A 23,800-nucleotide genomic window follows, 5' to 3' on the forward strand; every position below is an offset into this window, starting at 1 on the left:
GTGTTTGACCAACAGCACATGTCCATATAAGGAAGCCCAGCTCCCTGTGACGTCACAAACGTCAAAAGTTTTTGGCAAAAAATGTGGCATCCATTAAATGAAAATATTCTCACCAAAATCAAATGACATAATTTTTTAAAGTTTTGTAACAGTGCACCTTGTTTCATTGCCCATTGACATAATATACTTTTTTGGGCCTCCAACATTCCGACTGCTATTTTCGCAATTTATTTTTGCAGTGCACAAATCCTTCAAGTGAACACTTCCCACCATCCCTTCTCCCCACCTCAACAAACTTCAACTTTTTACAACTACTGAAAGGCGCTTATTAACAAGCTCAAGCTCCCCTAAAATTGCATTTGATTTACTGTAAATCCACATTTACACAATTAAAACTCTCATTCAGGAAAAGAAATATACAGTAGTTATTCTTTAGCCACCAAGTAACGTTAGCTTATTTGATCATTTTCCATTCCATTATGTGGTGTACATAAAGTGATGCTATCATCATCATCATCATCTCCTAATGTCACCACAAATAGCAGCCAAGACTAAACCTCATATCAACAACTCATATGGACTCACATTTCCCTCCTATTTATTTTACATTTTCGAATTGAAATAGCATCCTTGAGGTCCTTGGTCTGCAATATAATATAATATGAACAATTACATTTTTTTTTTTTTACCTTGTAATTAACTTGTAGACTGAGGTTCAGCGGCACCCGCCCCCTTTTCATCCACATCACGATCAGATCCACATCGGCCTTGTGATGAGGATTTGGTGAGACCAGAGCATTGGTAAATAGATATTTTTTTCTTCCCCCTCTGAGGCGCCCCCTGGAGAATGCTGCCCTGGGCAATTGCCCATATGGCCCATAGCTAGAACCGCCACTGGGTTGCATACACACACTTCCACTTGAGGTGAGGGATAACACAAATTGCCTGAAGGTGCGGGTGCGTGTACCACTTTTGATATGTCTGAATATTTTTGGCCGTACGCACATTTTGGTTTGTGGCGTACAGAGACTTTTAGTCAGAATTCCAAGCACACTTTCATAGATAAGACCCCGGGGCTTTTAGCTTGTCGGCTCGCACTGCTTGACTTACAGTAGCTCTCATTCAGTGGGAACCTGTGAACCCAGGTTAGAGCCTTGGTGTGTGCTGGGCCGGACTGTGCGGGTGACCCCTGTTTTAATCACATACATTTTGTGGCTCAAATACAGTAATGTTCTGTATTAAGGAGGAAATACACAACAAATGTCTTGCAGTTAAGGTAAATAAAAGCACCAGCTATAATTACAGCATTTATGATACAGTCATTTGCGCAGGTGTGCCTAACAACAATGGACAAACAATTAAAGGGGACCCATTATGCTCATTTTTCAACCCTTTGTATTGAGTTGTGATCTCCTATTGAGCAGCTACACACAATCTGTTTTAATTTATTCCACCCATGGCCCACCTCCAGGCATGCCCGCTTCACTGTGATTGGTCACACACCCAAAGTGCTTCCAAACCATCTACCATATAAGGAAGTCCGCCCCTCTGTGATATCACAAAGTCAGTTTTACCACACCATTTGAAACGGAGTGTTTTGAGCCATCTTAAACTTCTTTCAGGGCTCACTTCCAAATGCGCAAACCTCATTTTTTGAAATTTTGGCATCGTTTAACACGAGAATACATCATTCTAACTACATTTATAGGTTAGAAAATTGAAAAACAGCATAATACGTCCCCTTTAAAGTTGATACAGGACAGATCATAACACATGTGAAAATTGCAGCACTTCTGCCCAGTGGCATGGTTCATTTTTAGGACAACAATGTACAATATACTCCCGTTTAATAAAAAAATTGCAACAATTTACATTGCACTGTTGGATCATAAGGAGGTTCTCAGTAGAGATTAAGAAGAAGAAGAAATGGCAGTCAGACAAAAATATTATTGTTGTGCGTCATTTAGCAAACGTTTAAGATCAATGGCTTTTGAAAGTCAAAATCTTGGCAAACATGTGGATTCAATTGACATTTTCTGTCAGGTATTCACACTCTCCAGATCTCTTGATGGCAAAGGCACAAACACTTTTTCTCTTTGAACGTGGTTAGATTGTTGAGCTGCATTAGCACGGCCTCTCGCTGCGTTGCTGAGGTTGGACGTAGTCAGAGTAATTTTAAACATCTTAAAAAATCCTGGTCGTATCCTGATCAACTGTGGTTATATTCTCTGCAGTTTTTTTTTTTATATTTTAGTTTCATTGAGACAAGCAGACAACAGCCAGAGAGCCATTTTCACATCCTGTGTGCCTTCTGTGCACAGTCCATTATTCAAATTACTGATATTCGTGGCCTGCTGTTACCAACAATACTGTGCCTTCAGCAAGAAACACTAAATCATAACAGATCTTGTCATAGTCTGCGTGGTGCTGCCTTTTACTGTAAAAAACCAGTGGGACTAGTACTTTGAAAAAGATCATACTTTTATATTCAAGTCCCTCATGACCAAAATCATCTTTCAAAGTCATACTTCAAAGTCTTCTCTTCAGCATCAAATATTCAGCAGGGTGTTTTGCTCAGGAGCATTCCTGAGCTGCATGAGTGGCTTGTTCTATTTAGCTCAAATTTCTTCCAAGCAATTCATACTGTACACGTGCACATCATAAACCACAGAAATCAGTTCAAGTAATTTGTGTTGGATATTGTTATGTGAGGACACTATATGAGAAGGATGATGCACACTTAGATATTGCAGACTTTTCAGGATATATTGGCTGGTGTTGTTTTCTTTGGTTTGGTTTCCCTATGTTAAAATATTACCTTTTAGTTAGCTAAAAAGGAACGTTTTAATTCTTGTGATGAACTAAGGGGGAACTGCCTATATTTATAACTGTAATAAAACTATGTTATTGTACAACACAACCTACGCCTTTCAAAAGGATCCAGGAGAATAATAATAACAATGTGGATTCCAAGACCAAATGTTTGCCCAAACTAAAAATCAGAAGCAGGTGTATTACCTCAATAATTGTAAAACAAAACAAAACAAACCATTCTACTGTCTGACGGCATTATTATCGTTGTAAAGGCAGAATTCACGAGACAGCTCTTGCATTTAGTTTCATTGTAGTTGTGTTTGTGTGGTTGTGAATTAAAGTTGCTAGAGCGTGCATGTAGATTTACAGTATGTGGATTTATGGCCAGACTGCAAACATTATGTCACTGTGAAGATTATCCTAAAATCCTTGTGGGCATGTGTACTCAAGCCGCTCAGCTTCTTCGTGTTCACAAGGTTGGGAGAATCCCACTGACTTCTATGAACTTGATCTTAAAACCTCAAATTACAATCTGCTCATCCTCAAGTCTAAGTGATTTTTAGTACCACATCTAAATATCCTGTGAAAATTAATTTTATACAGTTTGAAAACTATTTCTACTTTTTTTTCAAACCCTGTCATTTTCTTTGGAACATTACGAGTTGACTTTGCAAATTGGATTGATAGCTGAGTATTTTTAATCTATTATGGCTGCCCCATGGAGCTCTGCGACGTGATGCTTTTGACAGGGCATTTGAACGTTCCATAAATGTTTCATGGTGTTGTCAGGATGACAGTGGCAGTTGGCTTTCATATTGTTTGTTGTGTAGATGAGTGTTAGCTTGTCTTTGCAGCCTAATTAAAATGCCATCCTAAGATGGAGTAGACAGCCAATTAAAAGAATAATCTGTCCTTGAGATGACTTCTTGGACTGCATGTCTGGGAAGGAGATATTAATGGCTAAAAGGTGATAACATTCTTTTACATTCAGAATCTCTTTTGGTTCCAAGGGATGGAAATTTACAGTTGTCATCACAACAATCATCATGGGTGTCTGGAGCCAAGTGTTGTAGTATGTAGGAATCTGAAGGCATTGGCTCTAATGCAAACTGGACAGGGTTGTGGTACAGCAGTCTATAAAAATGACATCAAAGTCACTCCAATTTCTCTCTTTAATATCCAGATCCCTATCCCTCCCTCCTTGTTATTACTGTCATTTATCGCCCCCCTAAGCCAAACCCCAGATTTCCCCAGACTTCCTCACCCAATTAAATGCCATCTCATCATCTATCCTTCTGCTGGTGATTTAAACTTTCACGTCGACTATTAACGCCAAACCCGCCACAGAATTCCTGGACCTTCTTAGCTGCTTCTCAATCACTCAGCAAGTCAATTTCGACACCCACACCACAGGTGTGGATCTAGATCCTGGATCTAGTCTGCTCCACAACCGCACCAGCCAAAACCTACACATCTATACCAGACCACCCAGCCGTCACATTTTACCTATATACACTTGTTGTCTCAAAAACCAAATGTGAAATAACCTTTCCATCTCCATCTCAACCATGCAAGTCACTGAACGGCTAACTGGCATGAAGACTCCCACTCCCTGGATCCTATTCTTTCCTCATTCATCAAACTCTGCCTCCACATAATCAGCAATCACACCCCCACTCAAAAAGTCTGGTCCTGATTCCCGACAACCTCTCAAATTTCTGGCCCATTTCCAACCTCACCTTTCTGTCCAATCACTAATCGTCTTCTTCTCTCCTTCGACTTCGTCCATCATAGTATTCTTATCCTCCTGGACCTCACCACAGCTTTTGACACCTCTTTATCACAAGGTGTTCCCCAAGGTTCGGTGCTTGGTCCTCTCATCTTCATCCTCTACATCCTCTCACTGGGTAACATCAATCCGCTGACGACATACAACCATATATGTATCTCCATCACCTGCATCCACTCCAATATCTACCCCATCCTCACCAACTAGCTGACATCAATCTTGACAACGCCACCCTCATTTCATTCCCACTCATCTGCAACTTTGGCATCCTCCTCATCCCTAGTCTCTCATTTGAACCCCACGGTGAAACAAATAAACCGGACTGCATTTTTTCATCTTAAGAACATAGTCCGACTCTGAAATCCTCATCCACACATTTGTCACTTCCAGAATGGACTACTGCAAAAGTATTCTCTATGGTACACCATCCAAAATCCTCAACAGACTACAATATGTATATTCAGAACTCTGCTGCCCGCCCTCTCACCCCCACCCGCTCTCTTGAACACATTACCCCGTCCTTTAAAACTTTCACTGGCTCCCCGTCCCTCAACGCATCCATTTCAAAGTCCTTCCTTACTTTCAAAGCTCTCACAATCTGACCCCCCCATACCTCACAGACCTGCTCCATCCACACAATCCCTAACGTCCCCTTTGCTCCTCAGACTCCAACCTCCTGACACTTCTCTGTGAGACCAAGCTCCGAACCTGGGGAGGCAGAGCCTTCTCCATCGCTGCCCCCACCCTCTTGAATTCATTGCCACTCTGTGCCTGCTCTGACCACCCCCCCCTTCCAAAAAAATATTTAATGTGTAACTTCTTATACATTACTGTGTGTGTTTAGTTTTTCATTTTGTTTGTTTGGTGCTGTCGGTAGATGGCTCTTAGTTGAAATGAGTCACAATAACAGAGCAGCTTTAAATTCAGCAGAATGTTGTTACATAATTGCTTTTACTAGAGATGCTCAATATTGGCTTTCTAAGTGATATCCAATATTATTCAGCACTTCTTAACTGACAGAAGCTCTTTCCTGAACTAATATTATGTAATGAAAACATGATGCTTCTTCTAATGGATGCATTAGGCAAATAAACACCATTTGTACAAAATAAGAAAAAAATACAATATGCAATATGCGACGGTAGGTCTTTGGCTTCTCTCCGACAATTAAAATGTTAACGTCCCCTATTGAGGCAGGTCCGTCCCATGCAAGAAGTGTTGCCAAAAAGGCCCCATGAGCTAAAGAAAAAGCAAAATCCCCAATCGCACAGATTTATTTAGGTTTGTGGTGCTCACTGAACTGATTTACAAACTTCCTGGTATTCCAATATTGAGGTGCAAATAGGCCTGTCCGGATGCTAAAGTTTGCTGGTCGGTAATTGTACTACAATTATTGTCGATAATCAAAATTATTGAGAACATAAAAAAAAAACATATTTAATTAATTATGTTATATATTGCATGCGAGTACATCCTATCAAAAGCAATAAACTTTAGTATTTAACATACATCAGTCCATTTTCTATGCTGCTTATTATCCTCATTAGGGTCACGGAGGTATGCTGGAGCCTATCACAGCTGACTTTGGGCGTGAGGCGGGGTACACTCTGGACTGGTCAGCAGCCAATCGTAGAGCTGTATTTAACATTGGAAGCGTTTAGATACAATAAATTAAACAGACAACGTAGTAAACTACCGTACTTTACGCACTATAAGGCACACTATAGCCTTTAATTTTCTCAAAATCTCACAATGGGCCTTATAATCTGGTGGACCGAGTTCCAAAATCTCTAAAAATGGTGTTGTGCTACAGGCAATCCGCTTGATTGATTGTTGGACCATGTCCTGCTGACGCAGTGACATAATATGTACAATGACAGCGATGAACCAATCAGAGAACATGATGTAATACGTGCAGGATATACGCTGGCAGTGATCAACCAATCAGAAAGCATGACGTAAAACATATAGTATGTACTACATGTGTGAATGAATCGTGGATGCCTGGGCCAAGGTGTCTGTCGTCCGAGCTTTCGCAAAAACCGGAATCAATGCTGAACAGCCACCTGACAACAAGACTGACTCCAACAATGATGAGAGGGAACTACATAGCAACAGCGGTGCCACTGTTGCTACGGAGCTGCATACCCAACTGCCAGCGCCAACTGAACAGCGACGAAGACGAATATCCAATGTGAAACGCGAAATGAACTTCACCACGATAAATGAGTAAGGTGAATGGAGTACCACTTAACGTAGGATCTGGTCAACCTCCTGGCTAAAGCTGGCGTTAATGTCAGGTAAAGTACACAGCTGTACGTTTGTTGGATATTTGAGTTGGCCTTCGTATTCACAGGATAAAGTATCATTTTTTTGCCTCTTCAATGTTGGCATAAGATTGAAATCATTTATTGTTTATTTATTGTTATCGTCAAAAACTGGGCACCGAGGTATTTAATCCTGTGAGTGATTTCAACCAAATTAACAGGCTGAGGGCAGGACAAGTTGAAATGGATGAACATACACATATCCTGCCGCTTCTTCTTGGTGGCTGCTATGCCAAATGTTTTGGCCAATCACTGAACGCAGACACGTTTTAAAAAATGAACAATTTCGGGTGAATCGGAATTTCAAAACTGGTTTCCATCGATCCTCGATGCCCAGCCCAACCAATATGCTGGCTCACAAGGCTAACTTGTTACTAGCTACATATGTCTAGCACTCTGTGCACACTGTTTCACTCACTAGTAGCCCCACCTCCAAAAAGAGGCAAATGAGAGGAGGGTTTATTCCACTTTAGAACGAATCTTCACAGGCTGGTGCAGAGTGAGCTGTCTTGTCATCCATCCTGTGTGAAACAGAGAGACAATGATATAAAACACGTTTTATTTTTTCATCATCTGACGATTCAATTCATTGATTATTGTGGCACGCTTAGGTGCAACAAACAGAAACATCATTTAATAAATTCATCCACTGCTCCGCTTTTTCCATGTTATTTCCCCACTAATACATCAAACTCCACATCAAAGACTAAAAATGTGTTGATAGAAGGAACCGCCAATCCGTTGCTTGAATATGCTTGCTATGATTTAGCTTATATTTAACATAGTGGCACTAACTTGGCTAATGTCTAACGTGTACTGTCTTTGCATAATGTGTTGATGTACTGAATATGCCTATTATAGTCACACTTTAGTCACTTAATTTTAACTGATGGTTAACTTTGCTTCATAAAAGATACTACCTAAGGATGTCTCGTGTGCAGTCGTAGGCAGAAAAATCCTTTGATCTACATCAGTTGCAGTTTTTTTTACTCTCTCCCCCCCAAATTATTGCAGTAATGATTGCAGATCATTGCAACTTTGACCAGAGGGAGACCTCGCACGTCCAAGTGAGATTTGTGCTTGTTGATGAGGCAGCTTTGAATTGACTCCTTGTGGAGCAGTTGTGCTTCCAAGGAAGCTGTTGGGTTTAACTGTCTATAGATGGACTCTGCAGTTGGCCGGGGAACACAGTGAGTGATGTGTGACAGTGAGGAGCGTCAGACGAAGGCCGGAAGCAGATGTGCGTTAGAGCGCTTCAGAGCTGAGGCCACGATCACAGGGTGCCTTTGTCTCGCAGCAGAGTTGAATTAAAGCCTACTAACACGAGTCACCGCAGTCATATGCTAATGTCTCTTACTCTGGGAGAATAAATAAACGATGGTCCACAGAATGCATCTGAGCTCCTGATTTGTATTCCAAGTACAAAACAGTGGGCAGGAAATATACAAACAGAATGTTTGGTGATTGCAGAAATAGGATGAGTATGAAAGAGGCTAGAAAAGAGGGGGATTCTCCGTATGCTTTTTTTCCCCTCTAAGCCAGAGACTTGGATGCTGCTGTTGGTGATGGTGCACGAGAGAGATGGATTGGGGAGAGTGGGAGAAGGAAGGGAGGGGGGATTTAAAGGGCAAGAAACAGAGGGAGATTTAGATCCAGTCAAGAGAGCCAGCGTCGAGCAGGAGCACAGACAGTGGATGTGAGCACAGAAGAGGGGCATTGACTGCAAGCACACAGAGAAGAAGAAGAAAAAGGCTAATTTCATGTGCACGGCGTATACGACTTAACGGGAGAGGCTGCTGACGTGGATTGATAGGCATTTGACATCCTGCAGCTAGAAGACATTTGAGCAAAGGCTGGGGATTCGAGGAGCTGTGTGGAGTGATGATCGGGCTATGTGTGCTCTTGCTGTTTGATTCCTGTCCTCAGACCACTTAGCCACTTTGCTGTGGTGCTGTTGCAGGCCGCCAGCCTTGCAGGTAGGCAGCGGCAGTCACAGTGACTGACACAGAATGAGCTCCAAGCACACCTCCGATTGGATTCCTTACAGGTACTGTATCACGCACTGTACACGCCAAGCGTCATGCGTCATCTTTTGGCCGGTGGGCAGCTGTGTATTTGTGTTCACCTGTGTGGAGGGAAGACTTGTAGTAATTTTGCAGAGCAATCAAAATGCAAATAATGCTGAAATGTGAGTAATGATCTTGTTTTTATCACTGTTTTCATCACAGTGACACATGTAGGCACAAATACAGTGACATCCAATGCAAAGTACTCGCTCTGCAAATATTATAATGGTCACTTTTGATATAAGTGAGGTATTAATTGGACAATATGTTTATTATTGTAATTGTTGTCTCTTGTTTTTAACATTTTGATATAGCTCTTGCATTGGATCTCATTAAATTTTGCTTGTTAATGTTGTGGCTAGGGTATATTATAGTATACAATGTAGTTCACGTGCAGGAAGTTATATTCCTAAATTATGATAATTATGATAATTGTCATTTCTTGCATAGCAACTACCTGTATTTTCACTATTATGCTATATTAAACGTTATCTTGTATATTTATGCCAATTCTGCTCTTGACAATGTCAAATAATTTTGGTACATTATTACCTATTACAAACGTTGACATTCGTTAACACAGAACCCGGATCAACGGATGTCTGTGGTCCATGTTATATGAACATGTCTTTTGTGCATGAATATTATAGACCACTCAAGTCGGTGGTTAGGGTCGCTATGGCAATGACAGAGATGCTATTACCCCATTTACCAGCCATGAAGCCATGACAATGATTTCAAAGTGCTCTTTTTTTAGTTCTTCATATTGTTGCTGAACAACATGTTAGCCATTTTCAGCATCTAATATTTAACTTGGAGGGAAAATGCCAGAGAGGTCGGTGGTTTCACAGTAAAGACTTTTGTCTCATCTTGTGAGGCTCCAATGAAAAATACATGGGCTGCTGAGAGAGCCGCATCCCTCATCTCATTAGGATATGTAAGATATGTAATTGAAGAAAAGACCAGGGAAACCTATCCTACAAACACACACTCATACGCCTCAGTGGTCGACGACTTCAGTGACTCTCTAGATTCCCTTTTTTTTCCCATTTTCTTTCTACCAAGGGAACTTAAGTAGGACAGCAGGAGCCATCAGAGAAGGGATTTGAAATAGACATGAAGTTTTAGTCTCTTGAGGTTTTCAGGATTTCCAATCTAAGAAAGATTATGATATGTTTCTTTATTTTCAATCAGTGTTTTATGTTTGATACAGAGCATTAGTTCAATGATGAAACTAAACCTGTGTCAAGATCATAAGTAATGTCTTTAGTATCTGACTTCCTCTTCCTGGGGTACAGAGTGGTCAGCCCTTAGTTTGTCACTCAAACAGCCTACTTTTGCTGTTTTACTTACTGTTTGACTTACTTTTCGTTAATGGGAATTTGTTATATTTTTGCTGGAAACAAGTTGCAAATTTGTGGAATGACTTTGACAACATTTTCAGTCTCATCACCGTATATGCTAAATACAGTAAATGCTCTAATTATAGCCGCAGCATTTATCGACTTATCTTTGTTACTAAAGATGGATGAAAAATCTAAAAAAATTACCCTCAGGTTATCAAGTACAATTTGCTGATTTTTCATTTTTAACCTTGTTACAGAAAATATTTATACCTCCTGGTAAATGGTACTCTTGCACTGGGTTACAGCAAGTTGTTATTAGAATAACAAGGGTACTTTCACAGATTACAAAGGCCCCTGCACTGTGGGTTGCAGGACAAGCCACTCCAGCATAATAAGCTGTCGGACCTCCATGGGAACAGCTCTGTTTGAGTCATTACCTTCCTGTTTGATGCCTATTCACACACTCCATAACTCTGATTGCCGACTTGGAGTGCTTTGTTTATCTGTATGTTTCACACAGAGTGGGAGGCAAATACTTTTTTTATTGCATCTGTGTGGGTCCCAATCGTCAGGACTATCCACTGTCACAATCCACTGTCACTTTTAACATCTCAGCCTGCCATGTGTATGATTGGAATATAAATGTTTATTACTCTTGACAAACCACCTGTCCGCATTATCGCTATATTAAGCAGTGAGGGGATTTAAAATAGCTTTGCCACAGTTGCGATTACAATACAAGAAGATACGAATAGTACAAAAATAATTGTATATTTAGTCTAGCGTACAGTAGTGCACAGATAAATTCTATGTCTGTCTTGTTTGAATAATAACAAAGTTGTTGCACTCCAGCTTTGTTGGTGTGGGGGTATGCTGGAGCCTATCCCAACTGACTTCGGGCAAGAGGCAGGGTACACCCTGGACTGGTCTCCAACCAAACGCAGTATTTCCTGATTTGATACACTCAATATACACTTAATTCTTACATTTATTTAATCACCTATTCCATTTTATAGTAGTTATTCAGTTTGGACTTCAAATGTAAACATTATTGTGCTGAAATCATTCAGAATCTCATTTTATCCTCATTGCTTGTGCTGCACTGACCTTTAAACATTTGCTTGGACCAATGACATTATGTCAGTGTACAGAGTGCCATCAAATCAGATAAGATTTAAGTCAATAGTGGTGTTTGTGGAGACTGGTATATTACCCAGTTGTGTTTGGAAGAACAGTCTGCTCCGCGAAGCAATTCACAAAATGCATTTAACAACAGGAAATCAGATATACATTGTGCAGCCACTCAGTGTTAAGCTCATCATTGATGCAGTGAGTTCCCCCATGATTGGTGATCATACTTTGTACAAGTCGCAGGAGCAGCAGAGAGTCGCAATATCAGTGAGACATGAGTCAATATGACTCAATGGGAATGACAATGTTCACATGGACCATATGGCAAATGGAACCTCTTGTGACAGACGATGTCCATATGTTCTCTACAGTTACTTCAATATTGTCATATGGATTCAAATAAAAAGCACAACAACACTGTTGCTGTGACGACCCACCCCTGAAGATACACACAAGCAAGCACATTTGTGTCTACAGTATGTTCCAAACAGATGGAAATGAACATGCTAAGAGTATAACCATCTGCTACACAACATACCATGCTTGACGACATCTGAGCCAACATCTGGTTTGAGATATACAATACTTAATGGGAAGTCTCATGTGTCAAACTTCTCACCCCTTTTTACACCCTTTTACATCAAGTTGGAAATATCGCGGGTTGACATGATGTGTCTGTTCATACAGCAACATCTGCAGAAGATGCAAAACGATGGCTTGAAGATGCAGTGTCTAAAGGGCTAGCATATCTTGCAAACATCCATATGCTCCACATGTGACCAAGTTCCAAGTAGGCAATTTTGCTCAAATCTTGTGTTCTCAGCGCACAGCTAATCCTTGCAGCGGAACTAAATAAAGTCCAACCTGAACTGTAAATAAAATAAACACATAATTTATTCTGTACCATTTTGCAATGCACCTCTGTGAGTGACAGGTGCCAACAAGCTGTAACAACACAATGATGAACACTGTCCAGCCTAGGATGAGATACTGTTGGTACATATATATTTATAATGTTGCCAACTCCTCAGTAATACAAGCTATTGGCTGACCTCGAAGTTGCTATATGACATAATTGGCAAATTTGCATATATTTGCATATGGCATAAAATATGCCGTAGGAAAGACAGTAAGGAAGGACAAAAAAGTGAGTAAAAACTCCTTCATTACATTGAGAACTGCAAAAAAAGTTGATTTGGCCTCTGTTTTATGTTGCAGTTAGGACTGTTTAATTTATCACACAATGTTCTTCCATCACACGTTCTGACAAAGTGACAGGTAAGTGAGCGAGTCCAAAAGAGGCTTGTGTGTAATGAATAGTAATTTAATGAAGATTATGAAACACTAATGTTTTAGATCCGGCTCTGTAAAACAGGGCAAGATCCACCACGGCGGCATCGTGCCTTGCGCATACGTGATTTATGGATGCATGGAGCTCCACTATGCTGCACCCACTGATCCTCAGTGACAACAACAACTGCAGGACCATATGTGCTTTCACTTTTAAGTCTCCAAATACAGAAAAAAACCTGTCCAACAATGCCAGAAAAAGTTACTAGATTTGTATGTAGTCGCTTTTGGATTGTCATCAGATACAGTATAGTGAAGGGGTCCCCAAGTTGGCAAAACTCTGGATTTACTGTACTTGCTAATAACGCTGGCTGATAACACTTTGCTTTTGTTTCTGTGGGCCAAATCATCAACAAGATCATATTACATTTCCATGCATTCCTTCTAAACTTTTGTCCCAGGCTTTTAACATTCCTTCTCTTTACAGCACTTTAGATGACGACGGCACCAACCTGCGACAGCAGAAGCTTGATCGACAGGTAAATCACATGACAATAGAGGAACACATTACTGACACCATCAGCTAGAGACTGGACTCTTTAATCCTGACACCAACTCCTGCAGTGCCGGCTTGGGGGCCACAAAAGGTCACCTGGTCTCTGTGGTGTTCCACTGACAAATAAATCGCTTCAATCGCTCCCAAGTGAATTTGCAACAATAAGAACAACATACCAATAATAACAATATAACTGAATAATACCTGAGCAATGTTCTACTCTCCTATAATTCTATTCAAACACATTTTAGGGACCTTAAATTTTAAATAAAGCATGACGTGCAACTGACATGGGTTGATCAACCCAGTGATTATAAATGATCCAATATTGGAATAATGGTCCATTGTATGTTTAGCATGTTCATGTAGCTAACCTGACGAAGACGACACGCATGGAGCACTCTTATGCTCTGCACACTGAAATCTCCATTAATAGACACTTTCAATTTTTGATGAACTCTGGATGGAAGACACACATACAAGTGACAGTCCAGATGAATGACCAACCTTTTGTGAAAGTGGTTTTAGCAATGTGTTCTTTGCAGGATAAACCAAGCTCTATTTGAAAACGGCAAACGGCAAAATGGCATTCAAATGCAGCCTTAATCTATACATTTCTGAATGTGTCAACTTTGCACAGCGAGTGCTCCTTGAGCAGAAGCAGAAGAAGAAGCGTCAGGAACCTCTCATGGTCCAATCCAATGTGGACGGACGATCTCGCACCCGCCGTACCAAACAGAGTGAGGAGCAGGCTCCACTGGTGGAATCCTACCTCAGCAGTAACAGCAGTACCATCTACCATGGTTAGTATAGGACCTTATTCCCTCCCACTATGGGAAATAACTGTACAGAGGAGGAGTCTATCAAGGTACAATCTACAATAATGTACACTGGGCTAAACAGTACATTTTTGTACAATAGTTTGGCAGCTTGAGGGAAGAAACTGTTTTTGTGTCTGGTTGTCAAGATCATAATCAAGATTACCTGAAGATTACTTTAATTGTCATTCCCCCTGCTGCAGCCTACCGGAGGGGAGGAATTGGAACCGTTTTTGGGTGTGAGCGGTCTGCAGAGATGTTGCCTGCCCTCCTCTTAGCTCTGGACCGGTACATGTCCAATATGGAGGGCAGGCTGGTCCCGAATTTTCTCTGCAGCCATGATTGTTGTTTACAGTCTGCTCTTGTCCAGTTTGGTAGTGCAGCCAAACCAAACTGTGATGAAGGTGCAGAGAACAGACTGTATTATTTGCTGTCATTCCATTCCGACATCAATAACATTACTCAGTCTGCATACTTCCATCTACCCAACAACAACAACTGCCATTTAACTCATTTATAATCAGAAAAGCATAATAGGTCCCCTTTAAAAAAAAGTATGCACTTACATGCATCAGGAGTTTATGACACACATTGAAGTGCCACCACTGTGCTGCAAACGTCTTAGCTTCTGTGCAGAAACTGTGTGTTGACACAGAAATCACAGGACAACTCTAATCTTTACCTCTGAGGGCCTCTGAGCTGTGGTTCATGAGCTGTCACTCTCTCAGCCAAGGAAGGAGAAAATTCATTGGCAAAATGTCACACAGCAAGTTAATATTCAGGGGGAAAAGGAAATAACATTATCTACTTCCAGAAAAAGTCAGATTAATTTTCTAACATCCATTAACTTTTGTTACGGTGTTGCTTTATATGGATGCTCTTCATTTTAAAGGGATAGTTCAGATTTTTTGACATGAAGTTGTATGACACCCCCATGAGTAGTGAAGTCCGTCACCACTCAGTCCCCACTTCCTGTCCTGAGCCGAGTTCTGGTCGGATTTTTGATTTTTTTTCGTGATTACTGTGCCTGTTGTGAGATGCAATAAAAGTCTGTTGTTTTGGTGATCATGTCTGGTAATTCAAATGCAGCCTTAATCTGGGTAATATTACAGTTAACATTACTGAAACCTAGAGACCAGTGGAGAATTCTACGTCAGTGTCCTGACATCATGAGTCACTTCATTAAGGAGTGTGCTCCTATGTGTGTAAAAACAGAATTGTTGGTACGCTGCAAGTACAAGTTTAGTGATACATTACATACTTACACATTTCACATGCATCTTGTCTTACAGTTGTGTTATTGACTATTTCTGTCCCTGTTTAGTGCAAGAAACCAAGCAGGAAGAGGTGAAGGTGAAAGCAGACCCACAGCCCCCTCGCTCTGCGAAAAAGGGCAGAGCATCTGCCAGCTCCACTCCCCAAACAGGCAGTGACAAGAAGGAGAGGAAGGGGAAGCACAAAGGTCAGCCAAACAGTGTGAGACATAAACACAATTTAAAAGTAACGACCCACAAGATACCAGGATTGTAGCAACGAATCTAACAAAACAGGAATTTTTTTATCTTGAGGAAAATTCACAATGTTTCCACAACTGGTATAGCGATTGTGCGCTGATGTGTTTTTCCACCATGGTTATATAACCAGTACATTGATAGCAATATGATAATATCACGATCATGCCATAACAACAGGATAGTAGCTGTCTATCAAATTCAACAAAGACAAACACATAAATGTATGGTGAGAAAAGAAACATGCTCTTACTGCCATGCAGCAAGAGCAAACGACAATACGATATGCAACTTTGCCAAAGCAATGTTCCTCTGTCCCATAAAATTTATTAAATGAACAATAATTATGCAGTTACAAATAATTCTGCCTTGACAGCACTACATTATTAATAGACATGGGATACAGTGACACAGAAAAACTGCTAATGTAACATCTTCCAACACACTTACAGTAAATGTCATAGTTAAATAATATGCAATAATATGCACTGTAAGGCTTTAGCATACCATACTGTGTTAAGCACAATAGCACAGCCATGTTGAGATGTAATTTTTTGTTATTTGTGGCTCAGCAGGGATGGACAGCCTGGCCTGCCAGTCGGAGGACGGTCACATCCAAATCTTAACAGTAGGCCACCCTTCATCAGAAGAGGGCGAAAGCGAGCCTGTCATGAGCTGCACTCAGTCACAGAGCAAACAGGATCTGAGAGTGACGATGCTCAAAAAAGGTGCTGTTCAATATGGATTCATGAAAAATTTACATCCAGTCATCGTCATTATTCTGTGCAATGTTTTTTTTAGCAACTATGTCTGAAATACGAATATAATCCTATATTGAGACTGTATTCGTCACTGAACAGTATTGTATATATTCCGATGTATTAATACCTACAAATGAACAGAAATTTAAAATCACACAAAAATATACCACACGTCTGAATATATAGTATTTGCCTAACATTAGTTTCAATAGTAGCAGAACATCAGTGGTTGCGTTCAATGACATGTAGTTTCACATTTTCAGTGTATTTTTGTGGCATTCCTGTTTTTTTTTCCTGTTTGTTGTATAGAGTGTAATGTATTTACACATTAACACAGAATTTTTACCAGCCTTAATTAAAGTACACCCTAAATTCTATACCTTCATGTCTCCAGCAGGTGTAAATTGACTGCCTTGCTTTGGTGTAATATTGCCAACAAACATGCATACTTTACGATGTGCCTAAACTTGAATACAAAAATACATATTTTGTTCTGCCTTTACCTTATAAGGTTTAACTGAACTTTATAGGGTCACTCCAGACCAATAGAGCTTCAAAATGCAGAAAGAAAAAATGGGAATGAGACAAAACAAAATTCCATTCAACTGAAATTGTTCATCAGCTGATGACTTTTAGACCACAGCTAAAAAAAAGAACACTCAACCTCCCCTTCAGTTTAATGGTTGTTTATCAATAAATTGCTTACTCGAATTTTTTTTGGTCTCACTCCCTGGCCTCCAAATTTTGATCAGGAATGTATGTGTAATTGGCTGAACGGCACCGAGTGGTTAGTGTGCAGGCCACATAGGCAGGAGACCCGAGTTCCATTCCTCCCTCGGGCATCTCTGTGCGGAGTTCTGTGCATGTTCTCCTCGTGCATGTGTGGGTTTTCTCTGGGTACTCCGGTTTCCTCCCACATTCCAAAAACATGCTAGGTTAATTGGTGACTCAAATTGTCCATAGGTATGAATGTGAGTGTGAATGGTTGTTTGTCTATATGTGCCCTGTGATTGGCTGGCGACCAGTCCAGGGTGTACCCCGCCTGTCACCCGAAGACAGCTGGGATAGGCTCCAGCGCGCCTGTGACCCTCGTGAGGACAAGCGGTAGAAAATGAATGATGTATGTGTAATTATTTAACACCTACTTATCATCTGTCTGTCTGTACAGGCATATCCAGCAGTATGAATTTTGACGAAGATGATGAAGATGAAATTAGTTCCACTTCCTCACAGCTCAACAACAACACGAGACCTGGCTCTGCCACCAGCAAAAAGTCATGCAAGGTAAAATTTGTTATTCTGAGATTAGAAAGTAAAACCCTTCTTCGTATATTCCAGTAGTTGCAAATGCTTGATTTTAAAGTTAATCAGATTCTGAAGTAATTACATAATTACATATTTACAATTACATATAATTACAATTACATATTAAGTAATTACATATTAAGCATATTCAAATTTTAGACCCCCATATACTCTATCCCAGTGGATTATATGGTCTATTTAACTCTTAATCCCAGATGAGTTAAAAACAACTGTAATGCATCACTCAAAGTCCAACATCCTAAAATGAAGATGTTCTTCTTTTCTTCTTTTTCTTCTGTTCCGCGACAGGAGGTTGCGTCAGCGCCAACTCCACCTGTCACTGAACCAGCCATTGATGTGGACGACCTTGAAGAGTTTTCACTGCGACCTGCACCACAGGGTGTAAGAGTGAAGTGCAGGATCACAAGGGACAAGAAAGGCATGGACAGAGGCATGTATCCTACCTACTATCTTCACCTGGAAAGAGAGGACGGCAAGAAGGTAAGGAAGGGTTTGGAACACGTGATAATAACATGTGATATTAATCGAATAGTGTCCTCTTGGACCTAACACACCATCTATTCAGGGGTGAATTAGTTTTCACACAACAGATAATTTGTTACAGGGGCTCCCACCTTCACCAACATAAGCAGTGCTTGGAGTAACGCAGAGTGCTGACGTATTTAGGATTTAGTCAGTGAACAGAAATGCAATCAACACATTGTTCTTAGACCTGTACGTTGATACACAGATGCATCCAATGAGGCAGATTCAAAGGGAAAGGTTAGTTGAATGTTTTAAATGGGGAAACATTACTAAACACATCTAAAAAAAATTTTCAAGTATTTCTATGTCATCAAACTAAAGTCCAAGCCAAGTCCCTGAGTCATTGATGTCAAAATCCAAGTTGAGCTGCAAGTCTTTGATATTGTCAAGTCAAAATTCTGACCTGAGTCCTGACTGTTTGAAACATCAGTGGATTAAATTTTTTTTTGTTTTTTTTTTTACTGGTTTGTTTTTCTACAGGTGTTCCTGTTAGCAGGCCGGAAGCGAAAAAAGAGTAAAACTTCAAATTACCTCATCTCCATTGACCCCACTGATTTGTCCAGAGGTGGGGAGAGCTTCATCGGTAAATTGAGGTAAGTTTATATCCTAGTCTACAAAGCCCAAAATAACCCCGGGCTGATTAACTCTGATGTTCAACCAAGTACGCATTATGAAATTGTGCTTTGCTGATGTTCAACTTGGTATACATAGACTCTATGATGTCAGTGGAAGCGCTATGATGTAATAAAGTATACATGTATATGTAATTTAACCGTGTACTCTACATGGATACGTATTCAGTTTAACATCAACTCTTTTGGGTTTTTGGGATTGAGAAAGTCCTTCAATAGCCAAACATTTTAAATCATTACATCATTAGTCTTCAGCCTTCAGTTGACATAAAAATGGAACATTTACATACTATTTATATCTGTCATTGCTTTTCCAATGGCAAATCAAGTTGTCAATTGTCATTGTGGCTTTAATCGTCATTGTTGTGATAGTAGTAATTCATTCATTCATTCATTTTCTACCGCTTATACTCACAAGGGTCGCGGGGGGTTCAGCCTATCTCAGCTGTCTTCGGGTTAGAGGCGGGGTACACCCGGGACTGGTCGCCAGCCAATCACAGGGCACATATAGACAAACAACCATTCACACTCACATTCATACCTATGGACAATTTGGAGTCACCAATTAACCTAGCATGTTTTTGGAATGTGGGAGGAAACCGGAGTACCCGGAGAAAACCCATGCATGCACGGGGAGAACATGCAAACTCCACACAGAGATGGCCGAGGGTGGAATTAAATCCTGGTCTCCTAGCTGTGCGGTAATTCTTTGTAGAAAAAAAAGTATACAAAATTATTTGTATAAATCACAAATCAAAAGTGGCCATGCATTTTTTTGTGATAATAAATCTCTGGATGTATTGTGGAGGTAGCTAGCTGCAAGTTAACCTGGATTCTCATGTAATGACTGCAATTATAGTTTTTACATGCATAAAACAATTCTAACTCCATATCAGAGACAACTGATGCAACTGACTTCCATGTAGTGGCAAGCTAAAAGGATGCTAACAAATATGTTTTGCCATTAAAAATACACTAAGAACACAGTTGGACTCACGTAATGTATTAATAACACGACAAGTCACACCATATATAGTACGCTAACCAGAAAATGGATGCAAAACGAAGCAAAGTTATAGCAGAATTTTTTGTGTGAACCAAAAAACACTAACCTGGGGTTGGACGTTAACCAAGTTTCACCAGCATTCTAATTTCAACCCTAGAATACTTGGGACTTCCATTTTGAAAAAAATTATCATCATAATATCATTACATATTATTTGTGTATCATTTGATTGTATTTGACACATTTTTCCTATTAAAACATAAAAAACTGTTTTAAACTCAAAAAGCTCAAAAACAAGGCAATTGTGAAGTTTGAAGTCAGTGAATTATTGAACATACCACAGTGAGTACTGACACCAATATGATCAGAATTGTGTGCTCTCTTCATACAGTCTCCTCTTTCATTGTAAAAACCACAGATTAGGTTTGCCTGTAACATGTAGCAGAAGTTAGAAGGTTTAAAATACACATTTTTTTCAAACTGTCCTCAAGTCCTCTGATGCTATGGGAGCAGTGCCTGAAACCACTGGTTTAGATTACAGATCATGAGATCACAAAACCATATTGTGTTGAGTAGATAACTGCAGCTGTGTATTGCAGTGTGAATCCAGATGACTGTATCTCTGAACACTGAACACCTAACTTCACTTAGAAAGTCTTAACAGAGCTCCACAAGCTCTGACCTTGCAAATGTGGAAGTAAGACTCCCAGACTGAACAGTGCCATCTTGTGGTATGTAATGAAAGGCGTGTAGCTGAGTTCCATCAGGTCTAATCCTTTGGAATAAAGTGGCAGCTTTCACACAGTTAGGGCCGTGTGTACCTTCCATTGGTTGTGACACCTTCTTCTGTCTGTCTGTCCTCCTTAGTCATTATTTTCTGTCAATGTCTTTGTTGCCTGCTGCACATCTAAACCTTCATCCTCCCTGGAAGCTCCTCTGGCCAGGCCAATCTTGCTAGAGTTTGGAGCAAGATGACCTCTTAAAAAAAGTCATTTCTATTTTTAATCTTCTGAATCCCTTGACCTTTTCTAAGACGCACCAAGTATCTTTAGTCCGTGACTCGGAACTCATCCAACCCTTCTGTCACATTGATGTTTGGCCTCACCTCATCCTGGATGGCCCTGGTGCTGGATGTTCTTCTGCTTCTTGTGCACTGCAACTTTCACCCTCCGTAGAAGCTTGTACCTCCTCAGCAACAACAGTGTCTTCAGTGCTCTGTGTGGGCGCACAATTACACATTGCTGGTCTGTTGTCCTGCCATTTGGACTCTTTCTGTCCTTTTTCCTCTCCTGAGTCAACGTCATTGCTTGACTTAATTTTCGGCGTCTCTTCAACAACATCTAAGTCAGTGCCACTGTCAGAGCTGTTACCCTCAACTCCATACCACCAGTGGAAAGACTTGTTTCCTCTTGACTCACATTGATGTTCACCTGTATCAGTTGAGCTCGTCCCTGAAGGTTCAGGTAGACAGTTTCTTGTGGCTCCATCCTCAGCCAGATCACTAATGTTTTCAGCAAGTTCATGACCACATTGTGGTGAAGTATCTTCTGAATCAGCTCTTGACCTTTCCTCAGATCTACCAAGTAGAGGTTCTTCTTCATTATCCAGGTCCACGCTACTGTCGGAAGTGTTGTCAAATTCATGCCACCACCTGGAACATTTCCTGTTTCTTGTTTGTTCTTCCTCTTGTTCAGTATGACCATCTCTTGTTCTACTTGATGGTCCAGGCTGAGGCTCACCTTCTTCCCCCTCGTCACCCTCCATCACCTCATCAACTTCCATGTCGACATCAGCTTCAACATCGCTGTCCACTTCATCATGATTTTCAGGAATACTGTTCATGTCGGCGTGGTTCACAATGTTGACATTTACATTTTCATTGATGAAACCAATTTGATTTTGTCTGAAGACTCTCATGTGATGATTTATGATAAAATGCAAGAGTAAGATAAATTCTATGTCGTTATTGTCTCCATTTGGTGGGTGTTCTTCAGTTGGAATGTAAATATGATGACCTACAGGATAATTTGAAAACTGTTACTGATCTACACACCAACAACAAAGTCCGCTATCAGATACTTACGATTTGGACCATTGTGGTCTCCGTCTCCTTGTCCATCCATTTAGCTAGAAAAAGTCAGACGATAAATAATTGACTTAGTAATCAATCCTCTCAAAGCTGTGACCATATCACTAATAATAGGTCACATCTCAAGAATATGCATCAATACCAATGTTTAAATCAAAATGTAAAAAGCCCATATTGTTGTGGGAAATTAACCAACAAAAGCAAACAACAAATGGGAATGTTTTGTAAATGCAGTGATGACAAAGAGGTTGGCCCTGCCCCCAAAAGTGTTGTGATAACAGATTGGCTAATTATTATGACATTTCATTTGATGATGATGCTCATTGTCAAAGGACTGCCTTGCATCAGTGTACGCTCTTTCGTGGTGTCGAGTCATTTTGTGGACTTACCAGGAAGTGATGTACTGTTTACAAAGCCATTGGATATTCTGCAGACAATTTGAGGTACTTTTGTAAGTTTTGCATTATTCTATCCATGCTGATCCACGTTGGTTAGGTTTAGAGTAAAGGTCTATTTTTGAGTTTCACAATTGTTAACTTCAAAGCATCAGTCATGGCAACAAACACTGCACCCCAGCAGTCTGTGCGGTAATACAATGCTCTTTGTAACCATTAACTCTAAATGCTTTGAATTAAGCACTTCATGGCATCATGTTCAATGTCATCATGATGATGAATATATTACAGTCAGACATACTTGCTGTGGCATATACTGTACATGGAATGTGAACATTTATCAGCTTGTGAGCATTGAATGCGGCGGAACGTCGGGCTTTCATAAGTTCATGTGATTATGCATTTAAGCGCACTGGGTGTTAAGAATTAGGCTTTCAGACATCGACCAATCAGAGGACGGAGAAATTCTGATATCCTTGTGGGCCTACAAGGTGGCCTTGTGAGGTGAATCTGAAATCTGAAAGTGGGCCAGCACTTTTGAATCTGAAGGCCCTGGGCATTACACTGAACAGAAATATCTAACATACACATACTCATGGCTGCACAGTGAACGAGTGGTGAGCATGCAGGCCTCAGAGCTAGGAGACCCAAGTTCAATTCCACCCTCTGCCATCTCTGTGTGGAGTTTGCATGTTCTCCCTGTGCATGTGTGGTTTTTCTCCGGGTACTCTGGTTTCCTCCCACATTCCAAAAACATGCTAGGTTAATTGGCGACTCCAAATTGTCCATAGGTATGAATGTGAGTGTGAATGGTTGTTTGTCTATATGTGCCCTGTGATTGGCTGGCGACCAATCCTCTCGCCTGTAGATAACTGGGATAATAGATAACTCCAGCATCCCCTGTGACCCTCGTGAGGATAAGCGGTAGAAAATGAATGAATGAATACACATACTCTACATACACTACTGGCAGCACTTCAGCTAAAATACATGCTTTGAAATTAGGACAATAGACTTTAAGTTGTAAATATAGGTCAGCGTTTCTGATTGCCTTTAGGTCAACAGAGATGGCCTTGCTGGTCCCCAACGGCACACTGCCACTGAATAAAACCAAGCGTTTTCATCATAGTCACCTAGAATATATTATTCTGTTAAATGCACAGTGACAAATATGATATGCTCTTTTCTTTTTCATTGTAGGTCAAACCTCATGGGGACCAAGTTTACCGTATATGACAGTGGTCTGAACCCTATGAAGACCACCGCCAGCCTTGAAGACAGCAATATGCGCCAAGAGCTTGCAGCCATTTGCTATGTGAGTTCTTTCTGCATCGCGGATCTAGTACTATAGTGACTTTATGAATTCAAATTAGCCAATTGACAAATGTAAAGAATTTCAATGGTGTTCAGTAAAGCAT

The 23,800-nt window shown here is 40.5% G+C and overlaps 2 protein-coding genes across 4 annotated transcripts in view; one reads left to right on the plus strand and one right to left on the minus strand.

Moving 5' to 3' along the window:
• tub (TUB bipartite transcription factor) overlaps positions 1-23,800 on the plus strand; it is a 37,515-nt gene that overhangs the window by 9,599 nt on the left and 4,116 nt on the right. The window contains exons 1-9 of one of the 3 annotated variants that reach the window (XM_058089272.1): positions 8,562-8,977; positions 13,251-13,302; positions 13,960-14,122; positions 15,462-15,599; positions 16,221-16,376; positions 17,578-17,693; positions 18,024-18,215; positions 18,741-18,853; positions 23,583-23,697. In XM_058089272.1, coding sequence (XP_057945255.1) covers positions 8,940-8,977; positions 13,251-13,302; positions 13,960-14,122; positions 15,462-15,599; positions 16,221-16,376; positions 17,578-17,693; positions 18,024-18,215; positions 18,741-18,853; positions 23,583-23,697 — 1,083 coding nt within the window. In that variant the 5' untranslated portion in view covers positions 8,562-8,939. Of the gene's footprint in view, positions 1-8,561; positions 8,978-13,250; positions 13,303-13,959; positions 14,123-15,461; positions 15,600-16,220; positions 16,377-17,577; positions 17,694-18,023; positions 18,216-18,740; positions 18,854-23,582; positions 23,698-23,800 lie in introns of those variants that run through there. The other 2 variants (XM_058089270.1, XM_058089271.1) reach the window with 2 other exon arrangements.
• LOC131139563 (dentin sialophosphoprotein-like) lies at positions 17,782-22,194 on the minus strand. The gene is made up of 2 exons (XM_058089273.1): positions 21,982-22,194; positions 17,782-21,913 (listed from the first exon to the last, which is right to left on the minus strand). Exons 1-2 carry the CDS (start codon positions 22,019-22,021, stop codon positions 21,000-21,002), a joined length of 954 nt encoding a protein of 317 aa, XP_057945256.1. The 5' UTR covers positions 22,022-22,194; the 3' UTR covers positions 17,782-20,999.

The sequence above is a fragment of the Doryrhamphus excisus genome, chromosome 12 (assembly GCF_030265055.1).
Source record: "Doryrhamphus excisus isolate RoL2022-K1 chromosome 12, RoL_Dexc_1.0, whole genome shotgun sequence".
Lineage (NCBI taxonomy): Eukaryota > Metazoa > Chordata > Actinopteri > Syngnathiformes > Syngnathidae > Doryrhamphus > Doryrhamphus excisus.

Excerpts from the sequence above, each read along its gene's own strand:
- LOC131139563 (XM_058089273.1), bottom strand. The coding sequence starts at position 22,021 with ATGGATGGACAAGGAGACGGAGACCACAATGGTCCAAATC. Across the intron at positions 21,914-21,981 it reads AGACCACAATGGTCCAAATC|GTCATCATATTTACATTCCA; the intron begins GTAAGTATCTGA and ends ATTATCCTGTAG.